The sequence below is a fragment of the Guillardia theta genome (genome assembly GCF_000315625.1).
Source record: "Guillardia theta CCMP2712 unplaced genomic scaffold GUITHscaffold_280, whole genome shotgun sequence".
Classification (NCBI taxonomy): domain Eukaryota; class Cryptophyceae; order Pyrenomonadales; family Geminigeraceae; genus Guillardia; species Guillardia theta.
Genome location: NW_005434396.1, coordinates 1 through 21,596, shown reverse-complemented (window position 1 = coordinate 21,596; position 21,596 = coordinate 1). Strand labels below are relative to the sequence as shown.

Here is a 21,596-nt window from a genome sequence, read left to right as displayed (position 1 = left end):
GCAGCAGCACCAGGCAGCAGCACCAGCAGCAGCACCAGCAGCAGCACCAGCACCAGCACCAGCAGCACCAGCAGCAGCACCAGCAGCAGCAGCAGCAGCAGCAGCAGCAGCAGCAGCACCAGCACCAGCAGCACCAGCAGCACCAGCAGCACCAGCACCAGCACCAGCATCGTTTTGTACCAGAGGTTTGCAGGGGTTGGGATGAACTTGTAGAAAAAGAAGGAGTTGATGAGAGGAGAACTCAAGCGATCGATGCAGGCAAGCCAGGCGTCCCTATGAAACAGTTACGAGTAGAGCAAAGGAGAGGAGAGGAGAGGAGAGGAGAGGAGAGAAAAGAAGAGGAGAGGAGACGACAGGACAGGAGGGGTTTGTGGGGGAGTAACGAGATTTACCGGTAGGCATCAGGGAATCCTTGTGGAACTTCGCCGAGGACCAGAAAGAGAGTAACCTGGGAGAGATTTAGAGGAGAAGGAGCAGCAGGAGCAGCAGGAGCAGCAGGAGCAGGAGCACGAGCTGGAGCTGGAAGCTTGTCACCTTCCAGTACCAGTCCGTGAGCAGGGCGCTGAGATTGACTTTGCGCTGCAAAGAGAGTCAGAGGATTGCAAGAGAAGAAGATGAATGGAGGGAGAGGGAGCAGAATAAAGAGTAGAAGAGGTGGAGGAAGAGGAGGAAGAGGAAAGGAGGAGAGAAGGAGGAAAGGACGAAGAAGGAGAGGAGAAGGAGCAGGAGAGAACGAGGAAAGGACGAAGAAGGAGAGGAGAAGGAGGGGGGTCGGAGGAAGGATGCTCTTGAACGTTGTCGTTGTCTAACGTGGTCTTACGTTGTCTTCTTCCTTCTTGATCATCACACAAAGTTCGTCGACGAGCGACAAAAGTTTTTGTTCCTGCACACTGGGGTGAGAGGAGGAAAAGAACACCAAGACAAATGTTTTTCACCTTCTCCACAGAATGAAAGCACATCCTGCTTGCTAGCTGCGATGTAGCGCAAGGAAATATCAAGATACTCAGTACTCATCGGTACCACATCTCGCCCTCTAATGTTTCCATCCCTTCTTACTATCACTCCTACTCCTCTTCTCCCTTCAGATTCCTCCTCCTGCTCCTCCTGCTCCTCCTGCTCCTCCTTCTCCTGCTCCTCCTGCTCCTCCTGCTCCTCCTTCTCCTGCTCCTCCTTCTTCTCCTACTCTCCTTCCTTGACCTCCTTCTCCTCCTCTCCTTCCTTGACCTCCTTCTTCTCCTCCTCTCTCCCCATTCCCCTGCTCCTGCTCCTGCTCCTCCTCTGAGAAAGTCAGTGTACAATCATCATCTTCTTCTTTTCCACCATCATCGGCCCCACAATCCATATCATCACATCAAAAATAATCATCATACTTTCTCTCTCCTCTTTGCCATCAGTCTTTGCTATTTTCTGTTTCTTTCATAATCTTCAAATACAACAATCTTCCATGTTCATCACATGTCACCTTATGAACTGGACGCCATGCAGGAGACTGACTGTTGGGCAGTGTTGTCTTCCTGAACAGCTCCAGAATACCGTTGGCATGCTGCTTCTTGTACCTGGACGGGAGAAACCAAGTGAGGAGAACAACGCAATCTTAACAACACACATGTCAACGTCGCATGTTTACCTTGCAACATGATGAACTAGGATGTCTTTCAAGATGTCTTCGTTGTTCACAATCACAAACGGCTTCCCGGCAGGAGAGGAGAAGGCAAAGATTCCTCCAGTTTCCCGGAGAGCTTCTCCTACCGTCTTATGAAAGCAAAGTAACCAAACAACCTCTCCTCCCTCCCTGCCTGCCTGCCTCCCTGCCTGCCTCCCTCCCTCCCTCCCCTTCCCTCACCTCAACGCCTTGCGCAGGTTCTGGAGGTCAAGCTTGAGGAAGCTCGTCAGGTAGGGGATCCGCTTTCCTTTCTTCTCCTTTTCCCTGCCATGCCGCATTTCAAGGCATGTCAGAAACAAGGAGGAAAGAGCCTTACAGATCGGCAGAGTAAATCTTCGATCTGCGGAGAACATCGTAGAGCAAACTGATCAAGGTGGAGGTCGCCAGGCAGGAGACTAGCAGGGAGAAGGTGCAGGAAAGAAGGTCAGGAAAAAAGATCAGGAAAGAAGATCTTTGATGAACAGGTAGAGACAAGAGCTGATGAAGATTAGAGAAGATAGATCAGAACCTGAGATTATGACTGCCTTGCTCCGCAGACTTGTCAACATGCCTTGAGAGCTGAAACAAAGAGAAGAATTCACTGCAATGATTGACAACAAACAAACTCTGTTTCATGCGTCAACATGAACATGAAGAAAGGCTTAGAGGAGAGAGATGGACTTGTAGTCTTCTTCTCTCTGTCCTACTTCTCCAAGCACTCGGGACTGCCTTCCTCACTAATATTCCCCCTCTGCACACACCCAATTCCTCCTGATTCTTCCTCCCCTTTCTCCTGATTCTACTCCTTCTACTCCTTCTACTGCTGCTGCTGCTGCTGCTGATGATGATGATGATGATGATGATGATGATGATGATGATGATGATGATGAGTGATGATGATGATGATGGTGATGATGATGATGATTGTTCTCCTCCTCCTCCTCCTCCTCCTCCTCTACTACAACGACTACTGCTACTCCTACTACTACTACTACTACTACTACTCCTCCTCCTCCTCCTGATTGTTCTCCTCCTCCTCCTCTTCTACTACAACGACTACTACTTCTATTACTACTACTACTGATTGTTCTCCTCCTCCTCCTCCTCCTCCTCCTACTCCTACTACTCATTCTCCTCCTACTCCTCCTTCTACTACTACTTCTACTGCTACTCCTCCTCATTCTCCTCCTCCCCTTCCCTTCGCCATCGCCGCCTTGTCCACCCCCTTCAGCACGCCATGTTGGGGGATGTGATAGTCGATATCATATAAGGATCTCGGTATCTGAAATTCGAAAAGAGACTCTTTCCCTTTTTCGAAGCTCCTTGACCACCCGTCTTTTTCCTCCGTCAGGGGTAGTCATTCCTGGTGGGTGGTTCCATGTCAGACACTCAGGCAGTGACGGTGGCCGACGCGGCCCGGCCCGGCCGGCGCCGCGGGGACGCCCCGGGGGGGGGCCGAGCCCGTTGTGACTTCCTCGTCACCATGGATCGAAATCAAGGCTTGTTCGAAGTGGCCGCTAGTGGAACTTGGAATGTTCTTCTGCCCCACTGCGGCCACGGCCAGCGACCCCGACAATTCGGCCCGTCCGTGAGAACCCTGTCGAAAGGTCACTGTGTTGCGGCAAGTTGAGTTGATGAACGCCGGTCAAGTTCAACGGTCCGTTCGGTTCGCCGGTCATGTGTCTGACAGTGACCACGGCGGCGGCGGCCGCCCCGGCCGCGTATGCAAGAATCATCTCCCTTTCTCCAACGTTCGCACTCGGAGGCGCCGGGCGCGGCCCCGGGCACTCAGACGGCCGCTACTAGTAGTACCGGCGCCGTGATCATCGGATGTCACTGTGAATCGGAACCCGACTCAGCGGCGAGCCTCATGGTGCAACTTGTGTTTGGAGGAAGCAAGCCTGACTCTCAGAATAGTAAGCCGAAAACTGCCGCGCTCGACACGGTCCCCGATTCCGAAACAGACTTTCAACCGTGGCATTGTCGAAGTTTTTCAGTGCGGCACCGCTCCATTGAAAAGCTGAGCCTAGGCTGAGGGCGAGCCGCGATGATGATCAGAAATTACCCGCATGCGGTCACTGGCACTCGGAGGCCCTGGGCCTACTATGAATCACTGATACGGCCGGGCGGCCCGTACGCCGGGCCGGGCGGGGCCGCAGCCGGCGGCCGGCCCGGGCCCGGGCGCGGTGCGCCAGCCTGCCCTATGTGCCGGCCGATGGAAGGGCGCCACGCTCCGGGCCGCGCTAGTACACGTCACCGTCTTCTCTCATCTTTTACTCAAAGTTAAGTTAAAAATCAGCCTCGACGGTACGAGGACAATCAGGAGAGTCGGCCCGGGACTCAGTCACGTCACCGCTACTCTTAGTCACGTCACCGGCGTCACGTCACCGGCGCCGATTCGATCCGCATAGACTGGTGGACTTCCCCGCGGGCGCTCCCGCCTCCCGCCTCCCCCTCCCCCCCTTCCTGCTGCGTATCCCTTGCAGCTGCTTCAGATCAACTTCTAGCTGGTTCCGTCTTGCACATACCCATCCCTCCTACCTTTCTTCCTCCATCACTACGAGTCTCCGTCATGTCCTCCAACTCAACTGATTCTCCTAAAGTTTCTTGCATCTCCCGTATCATCCCTCGTCGCTCCTCCTCCCAGACCCTCCTCGCCCTCCCCCGCAAGCACGCCCTCTACCTCTCCTACCAAGATATCGCGCCCCTCCTCCCCCTCCGCCAGGCCGATGCCGCCGATCGCCTGGTAAGTTCTCCATGTTAAGGAGGGGTTGTCAGAGGGAAAGGGTGGGGCGGGGTGCAAGGTGGGGTATGGAGGAGATGACGGAGGGTATGGTTCAGGGGTTGTCGCTGTCAGCCTTCAAGAGGGCGTGCAGGCAGGTCGGGATCAAGAGCTGGCCGTACGGGAGGAGGGGCGGGCAGGCAAGCAGGGCGATGGAGGCGAGAGAGGTGGACGCGGACGAGGAGAGGAAAGTCAGCAATGGAGGTGAAAAAGAGAAGCAAGAGGGGAATAAGACTTGGAGAGGGGGAGGGGGCACTGAAGAGCTGCTGGAGGAGGCGCTGAAGCATGTAGGAGGTAGATAGAAGGATGAGAGAGCGAGGGCGACGAGAAAATGTTGGGCGAAACCTTGTATTGCTGATGGATCGAATGGTTAGGACTGGACTTGAGAATTCTGCATTTGATGATTAGAAGTTTTGTATCGATGGTGAATTTTCTTGAAATGAAGTCGACTTTAAATATCTTGACATCATCATCACTTTCTTCAGTCCACTCGTTCACCCTCACAAGGTTCATACTCACAATGCTCAAGAATATCAGGATGGGCAACGTTATCGATGCTTTGCCGAGGTTCACATTCGATCTCAACATCGACACCTGACTTCGATCTGTTCGTCGATCGACGGTGAAACTACAAGATGGCAACTCTGTAGCTGACAACACAACGAGCTCTTCAGTTGCGATGCATCATATATATTGCACATAAAATTTGAGCTATATATCAAGTTATTGTCCCGAGTCATGTCACTAACAGTCGTAACACCCTACCCACCCTCCCCTTGGATATCCGACCACCCACCCACAGATGTGGCTGTGAAAACCGTATCTTGTGGTATCCGTGACAGTTATTACAACGAGGTGTCAGCATTCGTTCTGGAGATTGCGATGGATGGCCCTCTTACAAACCCGTCGGAAGCTCAGGGTCAGACCTACAAGGAATTCAATTGAAGCCCACAACTGAAATCTCTTCCCCTCTCCTTCATTCCCAGTTTAGCCGGCTAGTCAAGCGCAGGGTCGTGCTGTTCCTACTTTAGGAGTGGTGGTAGAAAGGTGGTAGTAGTGGTCATAGGGTTGGTCGTGATAGTAGTTCCTCCTCCTCCTCCTCCTCCTCCTCCTCCTCCTCCTCCTCCTCCTCCTCCTCCTCCTCCTTGTAGATCCGATTCAGATTCCTCCTGGTACCTAAGGTACTTCAAATGTTATCGTCTTCTAGTTTGCTTCACAAGCAACTCCAAAGCGATTTGCCACCAGCCTCTCCAACCGCCCGCGTCGTCCCCCGCCGCCCCTCCTCTCAACTCCTCTCTCATCCGAAGAAGCCCGTCCGCTACCTCTCCTACCAAGACATCGCCCCCCTCCTCCCCCTCCGCCAGGCCGACGCCGCCGACACCCTCGTGAGTCTCGCGTCCTTCTTCTCCTCCTCTCTTGCTTGGCGGGGGCGGCGAGCTGACGTGCGGGGGGAGCAGGGGATCTCGCTGACGGCGCTGAAGCGAGCGTGCAAGGAGGTGGGGATCAAGCGGTGGCCGTACGATAGGACGGTACAAAGTCATGTCGCCGCCAAGAAGGCGCAGCAACAGCAGCAGATCAACGATGAAGCCCACGAGCCCGAACCTCCTGCGATCCCTTGCGCAGTCGAGCAGACGATGAGGACATGGCGATGGAACGTGAGGTGCTGCGAGTCTTGGGGGCTACTGGAGGAGGCGATGAGGCATGTGGAGGGCTCATAAGGCAAGTGATGCGGCTGCCTAGTAGGCAGTTTCACCCTAGAATATCATGTGGGCATGTTCAAGACTCTTCGAGAGGGTTGGTTGTGGTGGTTTTGTGTTAACAACAAGATGGTTTTGTCGTCGATTGAAGATGAGGAGAATTTGTTGATCGTGTGGCTTTCGGAATTTCTCTGTGCGGATCTATTGGGATCTGGATGGCATGTGAATATCCTTGTTCAATTACTTGTTGACTTCGTTCAAATGAATTTAGATACTCGCGCTTGTCTCTCAAACTCCCAACCCCTCTCCTCTGATCTTCTTCCTTTTGCATTGCTTGTTTCTCAATCCCCGCTCGAGTGATCAGCACTGCACTCACAATCCATGGGTTTTGATCAGAGATCTTTGACAAGCTTACAGCAGGCATGGGCGCTAGTAGCATCGCTTCAAGAATGTCCGAGCGGTGTAACTGTGAACATACACTTGTACGGTACCGTGCTGACAGCCAACAGAACCTCACAGGCAATCATCCTGCAGCTTCTTCTAAGTCTAATCCTGAGAAGGCCACCTACCGTGCTTCAGGGCGTATGTTCCATCCTTGATAATATCTTAGTCGTTTACGATTTCACTCTCATGATTTCGTTGTTTCTCCGGCAATGATTTGCTTCTCCTCTTCGTAGGGGCATAGAACGGCACTGCAAGGAGATAACTTAGCGGGGCAGGGAGATTTCACAATCCGTGTTGGTCCTGGATGTACAAGGAACACTGTACTAACGATAAGATGACCCATGTGTAGCAAGCTAGTCAGCCAAAATACTAACAATGTTGAACCACGTTCAGTCAAGCTCATCATCACTTGCTTTGAGCTGTTGTTTGCGCCTCTTGCCTCCCCTGAGGCAGATGTCCTGGGAAGGAGACCAAACCTCCTCCTGCACAAGGCTCCTGCTAGCCATAGGAGGAGGAGGAGAAGCAGACTGGATACAAAACAGTCTTACAGGTCAGCCGATCGTGAGGGCTCGACCAAGTGCATTTTTACTTAGAGGCACAAGACTGACATGTTCGTACTACAGGTGTATAGATCCAAGCTGCTCCTTGAGAACTCGTGCGTTTAAAACCCTGGGCACCTTAGGTGGACAAGAATGGCGAAAGAGGGAGGTACAATGTAGGCGATTTTCACATAGTGAGACAAGACTGAAATCACTCCGGTACACTGACACCAAAAATGCCTGTTCCCCCTTTCCTCTGCTACCCGTTCAGGACCCTGTGGACTCCATCCTCGGCCGCTCCTCTCCTGCTCAGTCTCGTAACCTCCTCCTCCCTGCCTGCACATCCGATGTCCTCCTCCCCTCTCCTCCCCTCCCCTTCCCCTTCCCGACACCATCAACATACCGCCCGCGTCGTCCCCCGCCGCTCCTCCTCCCAGACCCTCCTCGCCCTCCCCCGCAAGCCCGTCCGCTACCTCTCCTACCAAGACATCGCCCCCCTCCTCCCCCTCCGCCAGGCCGACGCCGCCGACACCCTCGTGAGTCTCGCGTCCTCCTGTCTCTCCTCTTCTTGCTTGGCGGGGGCGGCGAGCTGACGTGCGGGGGGAGCAGGGGATCTCGCTGACGGCGCTGAAGCGAGCGTGCAAGGAGGTGGGGATCAAGCGGTGGCCGTACGGCAGGACGGGACGAGGGTTACTTGCAGGCAAGGAGGACATGGGGAAGACGAGGGACGAAAGGCAGTGTGGAGAGAGTGTCTGGATCGGGAGCTACTGGAGGAGGCGCTGGAGTACTTGGAGACTTCACTAAAGAAAGTTGGTTCAAGATAAGAAGGAAAGAGGGTACAAGCGTGGAGATTTTCAAAGAAGAATATCAGAAAGCCTTTGATTAGAAAGTCTTACGAAAGAACACAAAATGAAGGAAAAACTGTAGGTAGATAGATGGCGTGTCGCATAGATTTGCGTTGAATTTAGGTTTGTTGCTTGTCTGCGATTTTAAGTAAAGCGGAAAAATCCAGCTTGCTATTGCCTGCATCTTTATCAAACATGCACTAGACATCTTTGAATGTTCAAGTATCTGTTTTACAAAGAGATTCTTTTCTCATTCACGACCTACGTCTTCATGATAGTCAAGGAGGTTGTTCGTTTCTGAGTCTACTTGCAAGTGTAGGTTTGAATAGAACTCCATACATGCATGTGTAAGAAGCAGAACCGTGAGAGGCAAGCTACTACGTAAAAACCTTGTTCCCCCACAACCCTTCATGTGAGAACAAGTGGGTTCAGCAAGGTCTTATCCCCCTGTCGTGAAAGGCTCGGGTGCTGACCCCTACACGTTTTACTTAGAGGCCCAAGACCAGAAGCCTCCCCCTCTCACCCCCCACCTCCAACAACTCCCCACTCTACGACCCATAGAAGAGGGCAGTCAGGTGCCGCAGGGGAAGCTTGTACCTTGACCTTTCTTAGTGCTTCAAGACTTAAAACCGCGAGGTACAGCAGCACACGACTCGCAGATAAAGCCTGTTCCCCCCTGTGAGGTGTATAGTGGGGGGGGGATGGGGGGGGGGTGAAGAAAGTTCAAGTTTGGTGAGGGGTGGCCCAAAGATCATCGATGTCAGTCTTGTCTCTCAAGTAAATAAAGCATACCTCTGACCCTGCCCAGTAGAAAGTTGAGCAATCTTAGTAGCTGATCTGCTACTCCCATGTCCTCTTCATCACCTCAGCCTTCCACTGCTCGCGTCGTCCCCCGCCGCTCCTCCTCCCACACCCTCCTCGCCCTCCCCCGCAAGCCCGTCCGCTACCTCTCCTACCAAGACATCGCCCCCCTCCTCCCCCTCCGCCAGGCCGACGCCGCCGACACCCTCGTGAGTCTCGCCTCCTCCCTCTCCTCTTCTTGCTTGGCGGGGGCAGCGAGCTGACGTGCGGGGGGAGCAGGGGATCTCGCTGACGGCGCTGAAGCGAGCGTGCAAGGAGGTGGGGATCAAGCGGTGGCCGTACGGCAGGACGGGACGAGGACTGGAGGGTGGAAGGGGGGAGGAGGCAGGGGCAGAAGGGGAGGGGGAGGGGAGGCAGGGAGAAGGAAGGTCAGGAGGGGATCTGAGAGGCGCACGAGCAGGATCAGGAGCAGGAGCAGGAGCAGGAGCAGGAGCAGGAGCAGCAGGAGCAGGAGCAGGAGCAGAGGGAGTGGGAGGCGTATGGAGGGAGGGAATGTCAAGTGAGCTACTGGAGGAGGCGCTGGAGCATGTGACGAGCTGACGAAAAGAGAGTGAGAACTTGAAAATTTTTCTTTTTGGGTTGTGTGATATTGAATCATTAGTTCAGACTGTGAATCTTCCTTTTACCATTCTTCTTCTTTCGTCGTCTGCCCTTATGTCTGCACTCATCTCTGCAAGGTCAGACTATCAGTGATGGGTACACAACGCAAACAGATCCGTCGCTCAGCAAATCGCACGGGGATGAGCGAGATCGAGATAGAGAAGATAGCAGTCGTACAGTGACGTTGATGCAAACTACACAAGATTAAAAAACTGTCACAAAATTCAAGGAGAATGCAGGAGATTAGACAGCAGACACGAATTCGCTCAAATTCTGAGTATTCGATGACTCGGGACCCGCAAGTCCGGATCCTTCTGGATTAAAGTACAATCAATGCCAGGCAAGCAGACGCTGACTCTGCCTGTCTTCCGTCCCGTCTCTTCGCCTCCCCCCTCCCTCCCTCCCCCCCCCTCCCCCCCTCCAGTCGGGGGCCTCGTCCCGTCCTGTCGTACGGCCACCGCTTGATCCCCACCTCCTCGCACGCTCGCTTCCAAGCAAGAAGAGGAGGAGAGGGAGGACGCGAGACTCACGAGAGTGTCGGCGGCGTCGGCCTGGCGGAGGGGGAGGAGGGGGGAATCATCATCATGGCATTGCTGTGCGAAGAAACCTGGAACACTTGCTGGAGTACCGTGCTCACGCGGCTGACTGCATCCTTGTGGTGCCGCAGGTCTTACAGCCCACTGACCTCTCTTACATCTCCTCTTTGAAAACGCTTCTCGTTACATGGATGTTTACCGGAGACCTTCAATAAAGACCTGAAGATTAGCTCCTGGTACAAATGTTTTAGTCAAAGGGAGGGCTAACCCCCTGGGGGGTCTCATGGCGCCAAAGATGTCCTAGTCGTTACGCGGCGGTTTTAACCTGAGTCTGATTTTGAGACGTTGTGATGTAGGGGAAAAGCAATCGAGATTCCTTCTAAAATCAGTCAATAATTTGTACCATGACCTTTAGTTTTTAGAGTTTTATTCTCTTTTTAATTCATTTTGGGAAGTGTTGGATTAGTAGTGAAACTGAAATGCTTGCGCAGAACGAGCGCTTGCAAGGTGTGTGTGACGTTAGCTTGTGCTGTTGTAGGTGATGTTGCAGGCAAGTACAAGCAGGATAAAGAACAGCGTAATGCGCACGAGGTATTACATGGTCCAATTACATTAGTCATGTTCTAATTACAATGAACACAGGAACAAAGTTAAGATGCACATTACAAACCGTCACATGTACCGAATATCTGTTGCTAAACTTCTGAGCAACGATGTCCACACACCTCAGCTCAACTCTCTTCTACTCAGATCCGTCGTGATGGTGTCAGACTCGGTTCTTTTACGAATCCAGGATGAATAGGAAGCTTGCCTTATTGTACAACCCACCTGAGAAGGCGGTATCCATTGTGTAGCTAAATCTTGTCAACCATGCGTCGAGGCGAAGCCAATGATTGATTGATTGATTGCCATTATACAAGTTTACCTCATGAAAACCGTTCACCATAGGAGTCCTCACCATGAACACTGACATTCGCATCGCATGTTCGAATTCAAAACGCTTCCACTGCCCTCACGGTCCATGAAGCCTCCACCCCCATCCCTCAAGTTTGAAGGTCGTGACATTCCTGAGCTGCTGAGGCATCAATCCTCTTGTCTCACAATGGGAAGCACGCGACATACAGGAGCCACGGGTTGATGCGCACCGAGCTTCAGGTCGACTCGAACGTAACTCTCCGTTTGACTGTTGCGGTTCCACTACCGGTATGTTACAGCATACAAAGTACCGGTACGGCACCCTAGCATGCGGGGCTATTTTGACTGCATTCAAGGGTCAGAGGTATGCTCAATTTACTTGAGGACGTAAGACTGAAATCAACCAGGTTGACCCCCCACCATCCCACGTCTACCTATCCCCTGCCGTACAAGGAGGGGATTCCAAACCGTTGCTCCCTGAGACAACGTCCTGCTCCAACTGCTCCTGCTCCTGCTCCTGCTCCTGCTCCTGCTCCTGCTCCTGCTCCTGCTCCTGCTCCTGCTCCTGCTCCTGCTCCTTCTTCTGCTCCTGCTGCTGCTGCTGCTGCTGCTCCTGCTCCTGCTCCTGCTCCTTCTCCTGCGCCTGCGCCTGCGCCTGCACCTTCTTCTGTGCCGCGCCTGCTCCTGCTGGTGCTCCTGCTGGTGCTCCTGCTGGTGCTCCTGCTCGTGCTCCTGCCCCTGCTCCTGCTCTTTCAAGCGCTCCTGCTTGAGGACGTAAGACTGAAATCAACCAGGTTGACCCCCCACCATCCCACGTCTACCTATCCCCTGCCGTACAAGGAGGGGATTCCAAACCGTTGCTCCCTGAGACAACGTCCTGCTCCAACTGCTCCTGCTCCTGCTCCTGCTCCTGCTCCTGCTCCTGCTCCTGCTCCTGCTCCTGCTCTTTCAAGTGCTCCTGCTCCTGCGCCTTTTCCTGCTCCTGCTCCTGCTCCTTTTCCTTGTCCTGTGCCTGCTGCTACTGCTGCTCCTGCTGCGTTCCCCTACTCCCCCTGCCCCCCTCGTCCTAACACCCCTTCCAGTCCTCATCCTTCCCTTCTTTCCAGCTGCGGAGACTCTGATTCCAAGGAAGCTCCCTGCGAAGCGGATGAGACTGCTGTGGGGTCGACCTACAGCTTCCTTAGAGCAAGCTCCTTCAGCTCCTTGCAACACGTCACAGTACAATTTTCACATCTGCTTCTTGCAACACGTCACAACACAGCAGGCTTGCGACTTCTTGCAACACGTGGAAGTCACACAGGTTTGCTTCTTGCAACACGTCAAGGCTTGCGTCGCTGGATGTTGCTCTTGTCATAGTACTTCATGCCTTCGCACGACCAGAGGAAAACAAGACCCACAAATCGCATGAGCATCTAGAGACTGAGGCGCGGGAACATATACAACAAGTGAGCTCAAGTCAAGAACTCTCGACGTAAACAGATGCCATCACACTTTTATACAACAAGTCAAACCGACTTGATCAAGGCTTTTCAGTGTGTCATGCACTCTTGTTGATATTTTTGCCAACGCTGCGACGATCTTCCAAATGTACAAGATGGAAAATCAAAGGTGTTGGTGTACAATTTCTTTTAGCAGATTCATTCTTTATTGAATCAGTCAGAAATCTCTTGTAAGATGTGAAAGACAAGCATCAGGCTGCGATTGTTCTTGGAAAGCAGACGCAATATCAACAAGGGAACGAAGCTTGCAGCCTCGTTAACAAGATCAAGCTCAGCGAGGGCAACTGAGCAGAAGGAGCAGGGCAAAAGCAGAGAAACATGAAACATCACCATGTTTGATGCCTTACGTGGCCCTCCACATGCTCCAACGCCTCCTCCAGTAGCTTCCCGATCATCCCCTCCCTCCATACGTCCCTCCCTCCTCCTGATCCTGATCCTGATCCTGCTCCTGCTCCGCTCCCTCCTGCCCCCGTCTCCCTATCCTCCCCTCCCTCCCGACCCTCTCGCTGACCCTCCCCCTCCCCCACCCCCTTGTCTGTTCCGCTCTCCAGTCCTCGTCCCGTCCTGTCATACGGCCACCGCTTGATCCCCACCTCCTTGCACGCTCGCTTCAGCGCCGTCAGCGAGATCCCCTGCTCCCCCCGCACGTCAGCTCGCCGCCCCCGCCAAGCAAGAAGAGGAGAGGGAGGAGGCGAGACTCACGAGGGTGTCGGCGGCGTCGGCCTGGCGGAGGGGGAGGAGGGGGGCGATGTCTTGGTAGGAGAGGTAGCGGACGGGCTTGCGGGGGAGGGCGAGGAGGGTGTGGGAGGAGGAGCGGCGGGGGACGACGCGGGCGACAGGAGGAGGGGGCAGAGGAGGCAAGTGTTCGATGGTAGGTGTCGAGGAGGGCATGGGAGCTAGCAAGGAGCGAGGCCCGGGGGAGGAGAGGGGAGAGGAGGGCAGTAAGGAGGAGGAGGTTTCTATGGGAGGAGGGAGAGCAAGAACAGGAGGGGGGAGAGAGAGAGAGTCGAGATGGAGGAACGTGAGCCAGGGAAGGAGGTACATACATGTGTTGAAGGTTCTGGAAACGAGGTTTTACATGCTACCCTGTACCTCGGGGTTTTCAGTCTTCTTCCACTAAGTGAATCACCTATAGGTTTGAGCTTCTCTCCCTTGGGAGGGGGAGTCAGAGCGAGTGATTCCACCCACCCCCATTTTTCCCCTTGAGTCACACGCGAGTTGCGACGGGATGTGCTGCTGTGAAGGGGGTGAGAGTGAGGAGATTTCGGCCTCGAGGCTCTAAGTGAAACTGCCACAGGTCAGACCCTGAGAGGGGGTGGCAGCGGCGTTAAGCCGGCCAGTGAGATCCTGGTGCTGCCCACTTGTTTTTTTGTTCAAAAATAATTTTTTTTCTTTTTTTTTGTTTTGGTGGAATGGCGGGCTAAATAGTGCAGCCGCGTCAGGGCGAGCAAGGACGTCGAAGGTGTCAGGCTGAGCTGAGCGACTGCAGATGCTCAAGTTTTCTTCTACAAGTTGCTGAGTTAGAAGCCAGCTGCTGCAATACGTTACCCTGTTGCTCCTTCATACCCTTGGCTATATACAATACAGCTTCATTGCGATGACTTCAATGGACTAGGTCTTACACTGTACAAATCGAATTCTTGGTGCTAGATGCACAACTAGAATGGTCTCTTTGAACATTGATTGCTGTAACGACCGCAAAAACTGCTGCTGCCGTTTGCGACATTACTGAACTTCTTGCCCTGTCAATCGCCAAGTGACGTGGGTGCGGAATGAAAACAAGGAGAAGATCTTGACAGCTGCAAGTTTATCTGTAAGATACCTAGTCTAAAGAGCAGATAGAAGTATCAGTTGAAATTGATGATGAACACATGAATTGAAGAAGCGAGTTACGGTACATCTGCCGTTGAAGGGTGTGTTTGCAAAAAACCTGCCCTGATTGTGTAGTAGTAAACAACACAAGTGCAGATGCCTCATACCATTGAACACCTGATGTTTTTGCAAGGATGTCAACACTGACCTCAACATTTACATCAACACTCTTGCATGCTGATTCGGGTGCTCACTAAACCTACATTTGATCGAGGGGAAGACGCGAAAGAATATCATTCCGATGGAGTGGATTGTCGCTCCAAAGAGCAGGTTGGTAACGTTACCAATCGATTCAAGTTGGTCTTTGAGAAGGTCAACGAGCACAAGAAGTTGGTCTTGAAGATCAAGAGTACGAATTTGATAGGATTGTTGTCTTTCCCTATAAATTTGAGAGTTGATCAATAAACTTCACGTGCAACAAAGGCATCGATCAAACATCGGTTCGGCTAGTCTACCTTGCCGTAAAACTTGGTTTTAACTGCCTGCCCAGCCCTTTGGCGGGGTGCGCTGGGGAGAGATTGAGAGGCGGAACTGAAGAGGGGGTGGGGCTACCTGATCGATTTCAGTCTTACGTCCTCGAGTAAATCGAGCATACCCCTGACCCTTGCATGCAGTCAAAACCTTCATATTCCCCCGACAATCTTCGCACAGTAATAAAGTCCACAATCACGGCATTCCATGCCCTTCACCTCCTCCTCTCCCTCCTCCTCTCCCTCCTCTCCCTCCTCCTCTCCCTCCTCTCCCTCCTCCTTCTGTCCCTCCTGCTCCTCCTCTCCCTACTTGCAATCCTCACCGTGCATATCTCCTTCTCCTCTTAACCACGCGGAATCATTGCTGCCTTCACTCAATCCATCTCAAGCCTTGCCTCCTCTGCCCCCTCCTCCTATCGCCCGCGTCGTCCCCCGCCGCTCCTCCTCCCACACCCTCCTCGCCCTCCCCCGCAAGCCCGTCCGCTACCTCTCCTACCAAGACATCGCCCCCCTCCTCCCCCTCCGCCAGGCCGACGCCGCCGACACTCTGGTGAGTCTCGCGTTCTTCTTCTCCTCCTCTCTTGCTTGGCGGGGGCGGCGAGCTGACGTGCGACGAGGGGAGCAGGGGATCTCGCTGACGGCGCTGAAGCGAGCGTGCAAGGAGGTGGGGATCAAGCGGTGGCCGTACGACAGGAAACCAAGAGGGGGTAGGAGAGGGGGTGTAGAAGAGGCTGGGGTAAGGGGGCAATGGAGGGAAGGAGGCGCTGGGGAGCTACTGGAGGAGGCGCTGGAGCATGTGGAGGTGGCAGTGAGGAGGAACGCGGTAAGTTACAGCAATGGAGGACCGAAGTAGCTTGAGGCTGTTATTACATGACTATTTCACTTTGATGATCATATATCCTCTCAGCTTCCTCAAGACTGTATCAGAGCTCTTTGTTGTGACCGTGATTGATCCCAAGTCTCCGCAAGAAGGAATCTTATTGAGCGGGAGTGAGCAGCAAGTGATGACATGGTCCTTTCTCAACAACTACTTGAAATGGTCTGGTGTTCCAGGGCTTCTGAGTATGCAACGAACCTGTCGTGTTGCATCTCAAATAAACTTCATATCTCCACCCTTCATCTGTACTATGTGTTCCAGCGGAGGTGCCTTGATCCGAGTATTATGACGGTGGGGGAGGGGTGGGGAGTAAGTCAGGCATCCAATCATCGCTGTGAAGGCACTCGATCTACTGGATTTCAATCAGCCTAATTGAGCTCGACGCTACCGTACTGTATTGCTACTACTACTCAGTCAAGTTTGCCAGTTGGGGGACAGCAGTCGGCAGGATGAGGGTTGGTTCTCACTGAGTCACTGTCTTTTCTCTTCTTGCCGTATGGCCTGTGCGACAGTGTAGGATGATGGAAGACTATCACTGCACTGAGTCGAGTCCGAGTCCGAACCCTGCCGACCGTTCGATCCAACTGCCCGGCAGTGAAGTCCTACCCCGCGGCAAGTTTGAAGCAGAAACCTCAACTTTCAAAAGTCAATGATGAAGCTGATCACTGGAAGCCTTCCCGATCATTTGGACTCGATGATTCCGCTCACCGTGGCACTACTTGAAGACTACAAGCCTTGAAGGCTGCAGTCAGTCAGTCAGTCAGTCAGTCAGTCAGTCAGTCAGTCAATCAGTCCGATCAGGCCTGAGTCAGTCAGTCACGACAGCCCGGCACACAGTGACTGAGCCCGGGCGCCCTGGCTAGTACGCCACCGCCGGCCACACCCCGAGCGCGGCGGCATCACTGCAGTGGCCCGGCCTTTCGATCTTACTACAGCAGAATGTCACGAGTAACCGTCACGAGATCTTTACTGTGGCCTATGCATCAATGTTTGCCAGCCTTATCTCTCATCTGCTCTCGCAGCCCGAGGGTCCTGCCTGTTGCATTTTCACATTGACCACAAGACTGAAATCTCGCAGTCCTGCCATTAACCCCTTCGCGCTCCTGCCGGGAACGTGACACGGGGCCCCGGGGAGGGGTTGTTACAGTATAGCAGTCCAGGTGCTCAGAGGTCCGAGCTACAAGAGATTCACTTAGTGAGACAGAACTGAAAACATCACGGTAGGGTAGGCCAGAATGCACGGCTTCAGCCCGTGATTGTGCCCCTAGGGTGGGGAGTTGGGGGCACATCAGGGGTATCGTGAAAGGTCGTGGAAAGGCAGGGGTCGTACCTGATCGATTTCAGTCTTGTCTCCTCGAGTAACTCGACCATACCCCTGACCCTGTGGCACATTGTTGTCACAGAGCCATCTCTTCTAGTTTATTCCTCTACTTTATTCCTCGACTCTTCTGCTCCCCCCATCTAGTTTCCTCCTCCTCTCCCTGCTCTTCCTCTGTCCCCCCCCCCCTCGTCTAGTTCAATCTGACCCTTCGCCCTCCCACGCTGTGTGCATTCAATCAAACTATGGCATCCTCCCCTGACGCGACATCCTCCTCCTCCTCTCTGCCTCCTCTGCCCCCTCCTCCTGTCGCCCGCATCGTCCCCCGCCGCTCCTCCTCCCACACCCTCCTCGCCCTCCCCCGCAAGCCCGTCCGCTACCTCTCCTACCAAGACATCGCCCCCCTCCTCCCCCTCCGCCAGGCCGACGCCGCCGACACCCTCGTGAGTCTCGCGTCCTTCTTCTCCTCCTCTCTTGCTTGGCGGGGGCGGCGAGCTGACGTGCGGGGGGAGCAGGGGATCTCGCTGACGGCGCTGAAGCGAGCGTGCAAGGAGGTGGGGATCAAGCGGTGGCCGTACGACAGGACGGGACGAGGACTGCAGAGCGGGCAGGGAGAGGGTCAAGAAAAGGGTCGGGAGGGAGGGGAGGATAGGGAGACGGGAGCCGGAGGGAGAGGGGCAGGAGGAAGAGGGGCAGGAGGAAGAGGAGGGAGGGACGTATGGAGGGAGGGAATGATCGGGGAGCTACTGGAGGAGGCGCTGGAGCATGTGGAGGTGTTAGTTGAGATGAGATGGTTGAGTGAAACAACGCTGAACTAAAGAGAGCCTATCGTTTCAGGAGCAAGGAGAGTGTTGTTTCCATAACGATACGTGTTGTATCCACAACGATACGTGTTGTATCCACAAAGATACGTTTATGATGCAACACTCATAGAGGACCCTACAATGGCTAGCGGAAAACTGCTCTAGCCTGGTGGGGGGGAGCTGGGATGGAGGGAGGGGTATGACAGGATATCTTACGGCCCGGACGTGTTCACTTGTGTTGACTTGATCTTTGCTTGAAGTTTGTTTCTGCTGTATCCATGAGGAGCCGCATGTCAAGTGAGAGGCCTTTCATTGCGAATGCTCGGTGTGAAGTTGAACAGACGAGCCATCAAACTATGAGAAGACAGTTTTCTCCTTCGATCCTTTTGTAGTTTACCAACAGTAAATTTTCGAGACTTTTTTTTTTCTCTGTCTTCACCAGATGAGCCTTGCTCGATCCGTGATTGATCTTCAAGTGTGTCACTGTGTGGATACACACCTGGCAAAGAGGAAGAGGAGAAGGCCTCGTCAGATAAGAAAATCTGCTGCCGTACTCGGAGAGATGGTTCGCAGCAGCAGCAGCAGCAGCAGCAGCAGCAGCAGCAGCAGGAGCAGCAGCAGGAGCAGCAGCAGCAGCAGCAGCAGCAGCAGCAGCAGCAGCAGCAGCAGCAGCAGCAGCAGCAGCAGCAGCAGCAGCAGCAGCAGCAGCAGCAGCAGGCCAGCAGCAGCAGCAGCAGCAGCAGCAGCAGCAGCAGCAGCAGCAGCAGCAGCAGCAGCAGCAGGCCAGCAGCAGCAGCAGCAGCAGCAGCAGCAGCAGCAGCAGCAGCAGCAGCTGTTGCTGGCCTGCTGCACTTCACTGAACAGCTCAGTGCTGCTGCACTTCGACGCTTGGTTACCGGACCACCCGCGGGCCCGCCCCACCTTTCAAGTTTTGTAATGCAGGGGGACGAGGGGGGCAACAAAATTTTCTATTTTTGGAGAAAAAATGCAGGAGGTGACGAGGTTGAAATGCGACAGGGAGGGAGGGGGAGGGGGACGGGGGGGAGGAAGAGGAGGAAGAGGAGGAAGGAGATGAGGGAAGGGGAAGGGAGAGAGATGATGGAGAGGGAGAGAGATGAGAGAGGAGGAAGGAGAGGAGAGAGAGGGAGGGGGATGGAGCTGTGAGAGGGCGGAGGAAGCTGAGGGAAGGGGAAGGGATAGAGGGAGGAGGGAGGAGGAGAGGAAGGGATAGTACATGACGACAAGCAGATCATGGAGTGGTTGGATGATTGTTGGGTGCAGGAATATCGCAAGGAAACGTATGCAGAGTACGAGAAAGAGGGAAGTGGGGAGGGTAGGAAGTAGGGAGGAGGAGATATGTATAGATAGTTCGTTCTGAATATCGGCACTGTCCTCTCGATGTACCGCGAACCGAACTGAGCAACTCTCAACGGAAGCTGACGGCAATGTTCTTTGCCAGCTCCTCTGCCCCTGCCTCCTGCCTCCTGCCCTCTCCTTCAATGTCGGAAGGCAAGCTTGCTCGATGGCTGAACAAGGTGAAAGTGGATCCGCCGTTCCAAGATGAAACCCCAGCAGAGGCTCCAGCTCCACCCCAGGGCAAGAAGGTTACTGCTTTCCTCCCTCCCTTGGCATGGTGCGAAGGCTGAACTTTGTCTACAGCTGGACAGATGGCTTTCACGAGCTAAGGCAGAGCCAGCTATGAACGGCCATGCGGATGCTGCGGACAACGAACAGTGCACAGGTAGACGAGAGATAAAAAGGGGGGGGGGAGGAAGGAATTGGGAAGGAGACAAGAAAATGCGAAAGAGGAGATGAAAACTTTAAGAGCCGAGGGAATGGTGGTGGAAGGGATTATGCTGGAAGATGGTGTATTGAGGTATTTTGACGTATGAGCAGACAAGGAGAACGAAGGGCTGGTTGCGTGCTGCAACTTGATCAAGGTGAGGATAGTGTCGAAGCAAGAGAAGTTTTGGAGTAACGAATATTGTAGTTGCTGGAGCCGGAGGAGTTGAAGAAGGTATCTGTTTTTGCCAGCTCTCTTGTGTTTGCTTCCTTTGTGCTCAACGAGATTTCCTGAGAGGGAGATGCGCTGGAGGGATGCTGGTCTGAGATAAGAGTTTTCCTTCCTTGACAGGTACAATCCTGCCTTGTGGATGCAATGCAGTCCAAGGGGACGGTACCAGATGCAGGCAAGTTCAGCTCTCCTCCAGCTCAGATTGTCGTCCCTCCCCTGCCCAAGGACGCCAACGAAGCCACTGGAGTCCTGCAAACAGGTAAAGGAGGAATTTCTCTGCTCGACCAGCTGTCACATGGGGATAAGACTCATGGTCACTGCAGTGTTGGTGGAGCTCGCGTCGTTGATGAAGGAGGCGGTGGAACGAGAGAGGAAGACGAACGAGTGAGAGAGGAGGAAGGAGGGATCCTGTCCAGCTCTTGACTCTCCTCCCTCCGTCAAGGGCCCCAGCTCCAGCCCCTAGCAAGCCAGAGGCGACGGCGACGGAGGCCCCGAACGTGGCAGACCAGGTGCGAGGGATCTGAAGGTTTCTTGTCAGAGCCCTGACGCCTGAGCCAGACGTCTCCTGCTCCTGCAAGTGGGAACAACAAGCTTGACCGATGGCTGTCGAGGGCAAAACAGCCTCCTCCTCCTTCTCCTCCTCCTGGGGCCGCAGCCTCGGACGATGATGGAGGCAAGAAGTCCAAGTTAGATCGGTGGGACCTCCCTGGCTCGTTCTCTTCAGCTCTTGACGTGCATCTCCTCCAGCTGGTTGTCTAGAGCTGCGCAGACTCCAGCTCCAACCCCATCGGATCCTCCAGCTGCCGGGGCTGCAGTGAAGGTACCGGGCGGGCCGCCAAGTCTCGGCAGCTGACTAGGATGTCAACGAGCAGGACACTGCAGCTGGACCAGACCCAACGCAAGATCCCCTTGCCTTCACCAGACGGTACCTCGCTGACCGGCTCCCTTCCTCCTCCTGCAGCTGACGCCCCTGGGCCAGGTGCTGCGACGTCGTTCGCTCCTCCTGGGCTGCCTACGACAAGTTTGGAGGAGGAGCATCGCTGATGAAGGAAAAGTCGAGGCTGGCTGGTGAAGTTTGACCCTGTCAAAGTCCCTGCTGGGTGATGGCTGGGCTGGCAGCTGAGAAGAAAGCACTGGACAGCCTCATGCAGATGGTCTACGCCATCCGTGACACTCCGGTCCGGAACTTCTCGACTTTCGTTTTGGCTTGTTTGACGTCTTTCTTTCCGAGCAGCAGCAGCTCGATCCTAACGAAAGGCACCCCCCCGCTCATGTCAACGGTAACTGTCAACTTTGACAAATCATAATTGCGACGTGGGGCAGTCACATTGACTTTGACATCAGGTCACGCCCACCCGATCCCCTCGACCCTCTCAAGCTCTTCTGCTCCATCTCAACGTAAAGATTCTCCTCCCCCCCCTCCCTCCCTCTGCCTCCTCCTACTCCTTTACCTCCTACCCATTATCGTTGTCCTCCTGCTGCTCCTCCTTCCCTGCTGACTCAAGTCGACAGCTTACACCAACGGGATAGGAGCGCACTCCAACGGCCTGCCCCCCCTGCCCAACGGAAACTCAGCTGGCAAGCCAGTAGCACAGATGAACGCGTCGGAGAAGAGAGCGCAAAGAGTACAGGTGGGGACTAGCAGGGGGTTTGCTTGGGATCACGAGGACTTGACAGGAGAACGACCCCAACGCGCTGCTGCAAGAGTTCTTGAAGGCTCGTCGGGAGGTGCGGACCTGCCCCTGCCCCTGCCCCTGCCCCTGCTACTGCTACTGCTACTGCTACTGCTACTGCTACTGCTACTGCTACTGCTACTGCTCCTGCTACTGCTACTGCTACTGCTCCTTGGTCCTACTCCTGCTCCTGCTCCTTCTCCTGCTCC

The 21,596-nt window shown here is 54.3% G+C and overlaps 2 protein-coding genes across 2 annotated transcripts in view; one reads left to right on the top strand and one right to left on the bottom strand.

Moving 5' to 3' along the window:
- Positions 1-2,223, bottom strand: part of GUITHDRAFT_156504 (hypothetical protein) — a 5,333-nt gene extending 3,110 nt beyond the window's left edge. The window contains exons 1-10 of the mRNA XM_005818649.1: positions 2,172-2,223; positions 1,980-2,058; positions 1,844-1,927; positions 1,628-1,792; positions 1,463-1,556; positions 936-971; positions 821-883; positions 535-579; positions 393-448; positions 181-273 (exon numbers count right to left, since the gene is read on the bottom strand). Coding sequence (XP_005818706.1) covers positions 181-273; positions 393-448; positions 535-579; positions 821-883; positions 936-971; positions 1,463-1,556; positions 1,628-1,792; positions 1,844-1,927; positions 1,980-2,058; positions 2,172-2,211 — 755 coding nt within the window. The 5' untranslated portion in view covers positions 2,212-2,223. The remainder of the gene's footprint in view (positions 1-180; positions 274-392; positions 449-534; positions 580-820; positions 884-935; positions 972-1,462; positions 1,557-1,627; positions 1,793-1,843; positions 1,928-1,979; positions 2,059-2,171) is intronic.
- A 16,922-nt stretch (positions 2,224-19,145) lies between these two features.
- GUITHDRAFT_149108 (hypothetical protein) lies at positions 19,146-21,442 on the top strand (the record flags this gene model as incomplete). The annotated part of the gene is made up of 15 exons (XM_005818648.1): positions 19,146-19,304; positions 19,360-19,441; positions 19,597-19,640; positions 19,691-19,717; positions 19,835-19,973; positions 20,038-20,098; positions 20,157-20,223; positions 20,273-20,409; positions 20,462-20,534; positions 20,587-20,639; positions 20,694-20,782; positions 20,834-20,892; positions 20,949-20,994; positions 21,227-21,345; positions 21,392-21,442. Coding segments are annotated over 15 exons (1,206 nt in total), but the record flags the coding sequence as incomplete, so codon positions are not given.
- Positions 21,443-21,596: the final 154 nt, after the last annotated feature.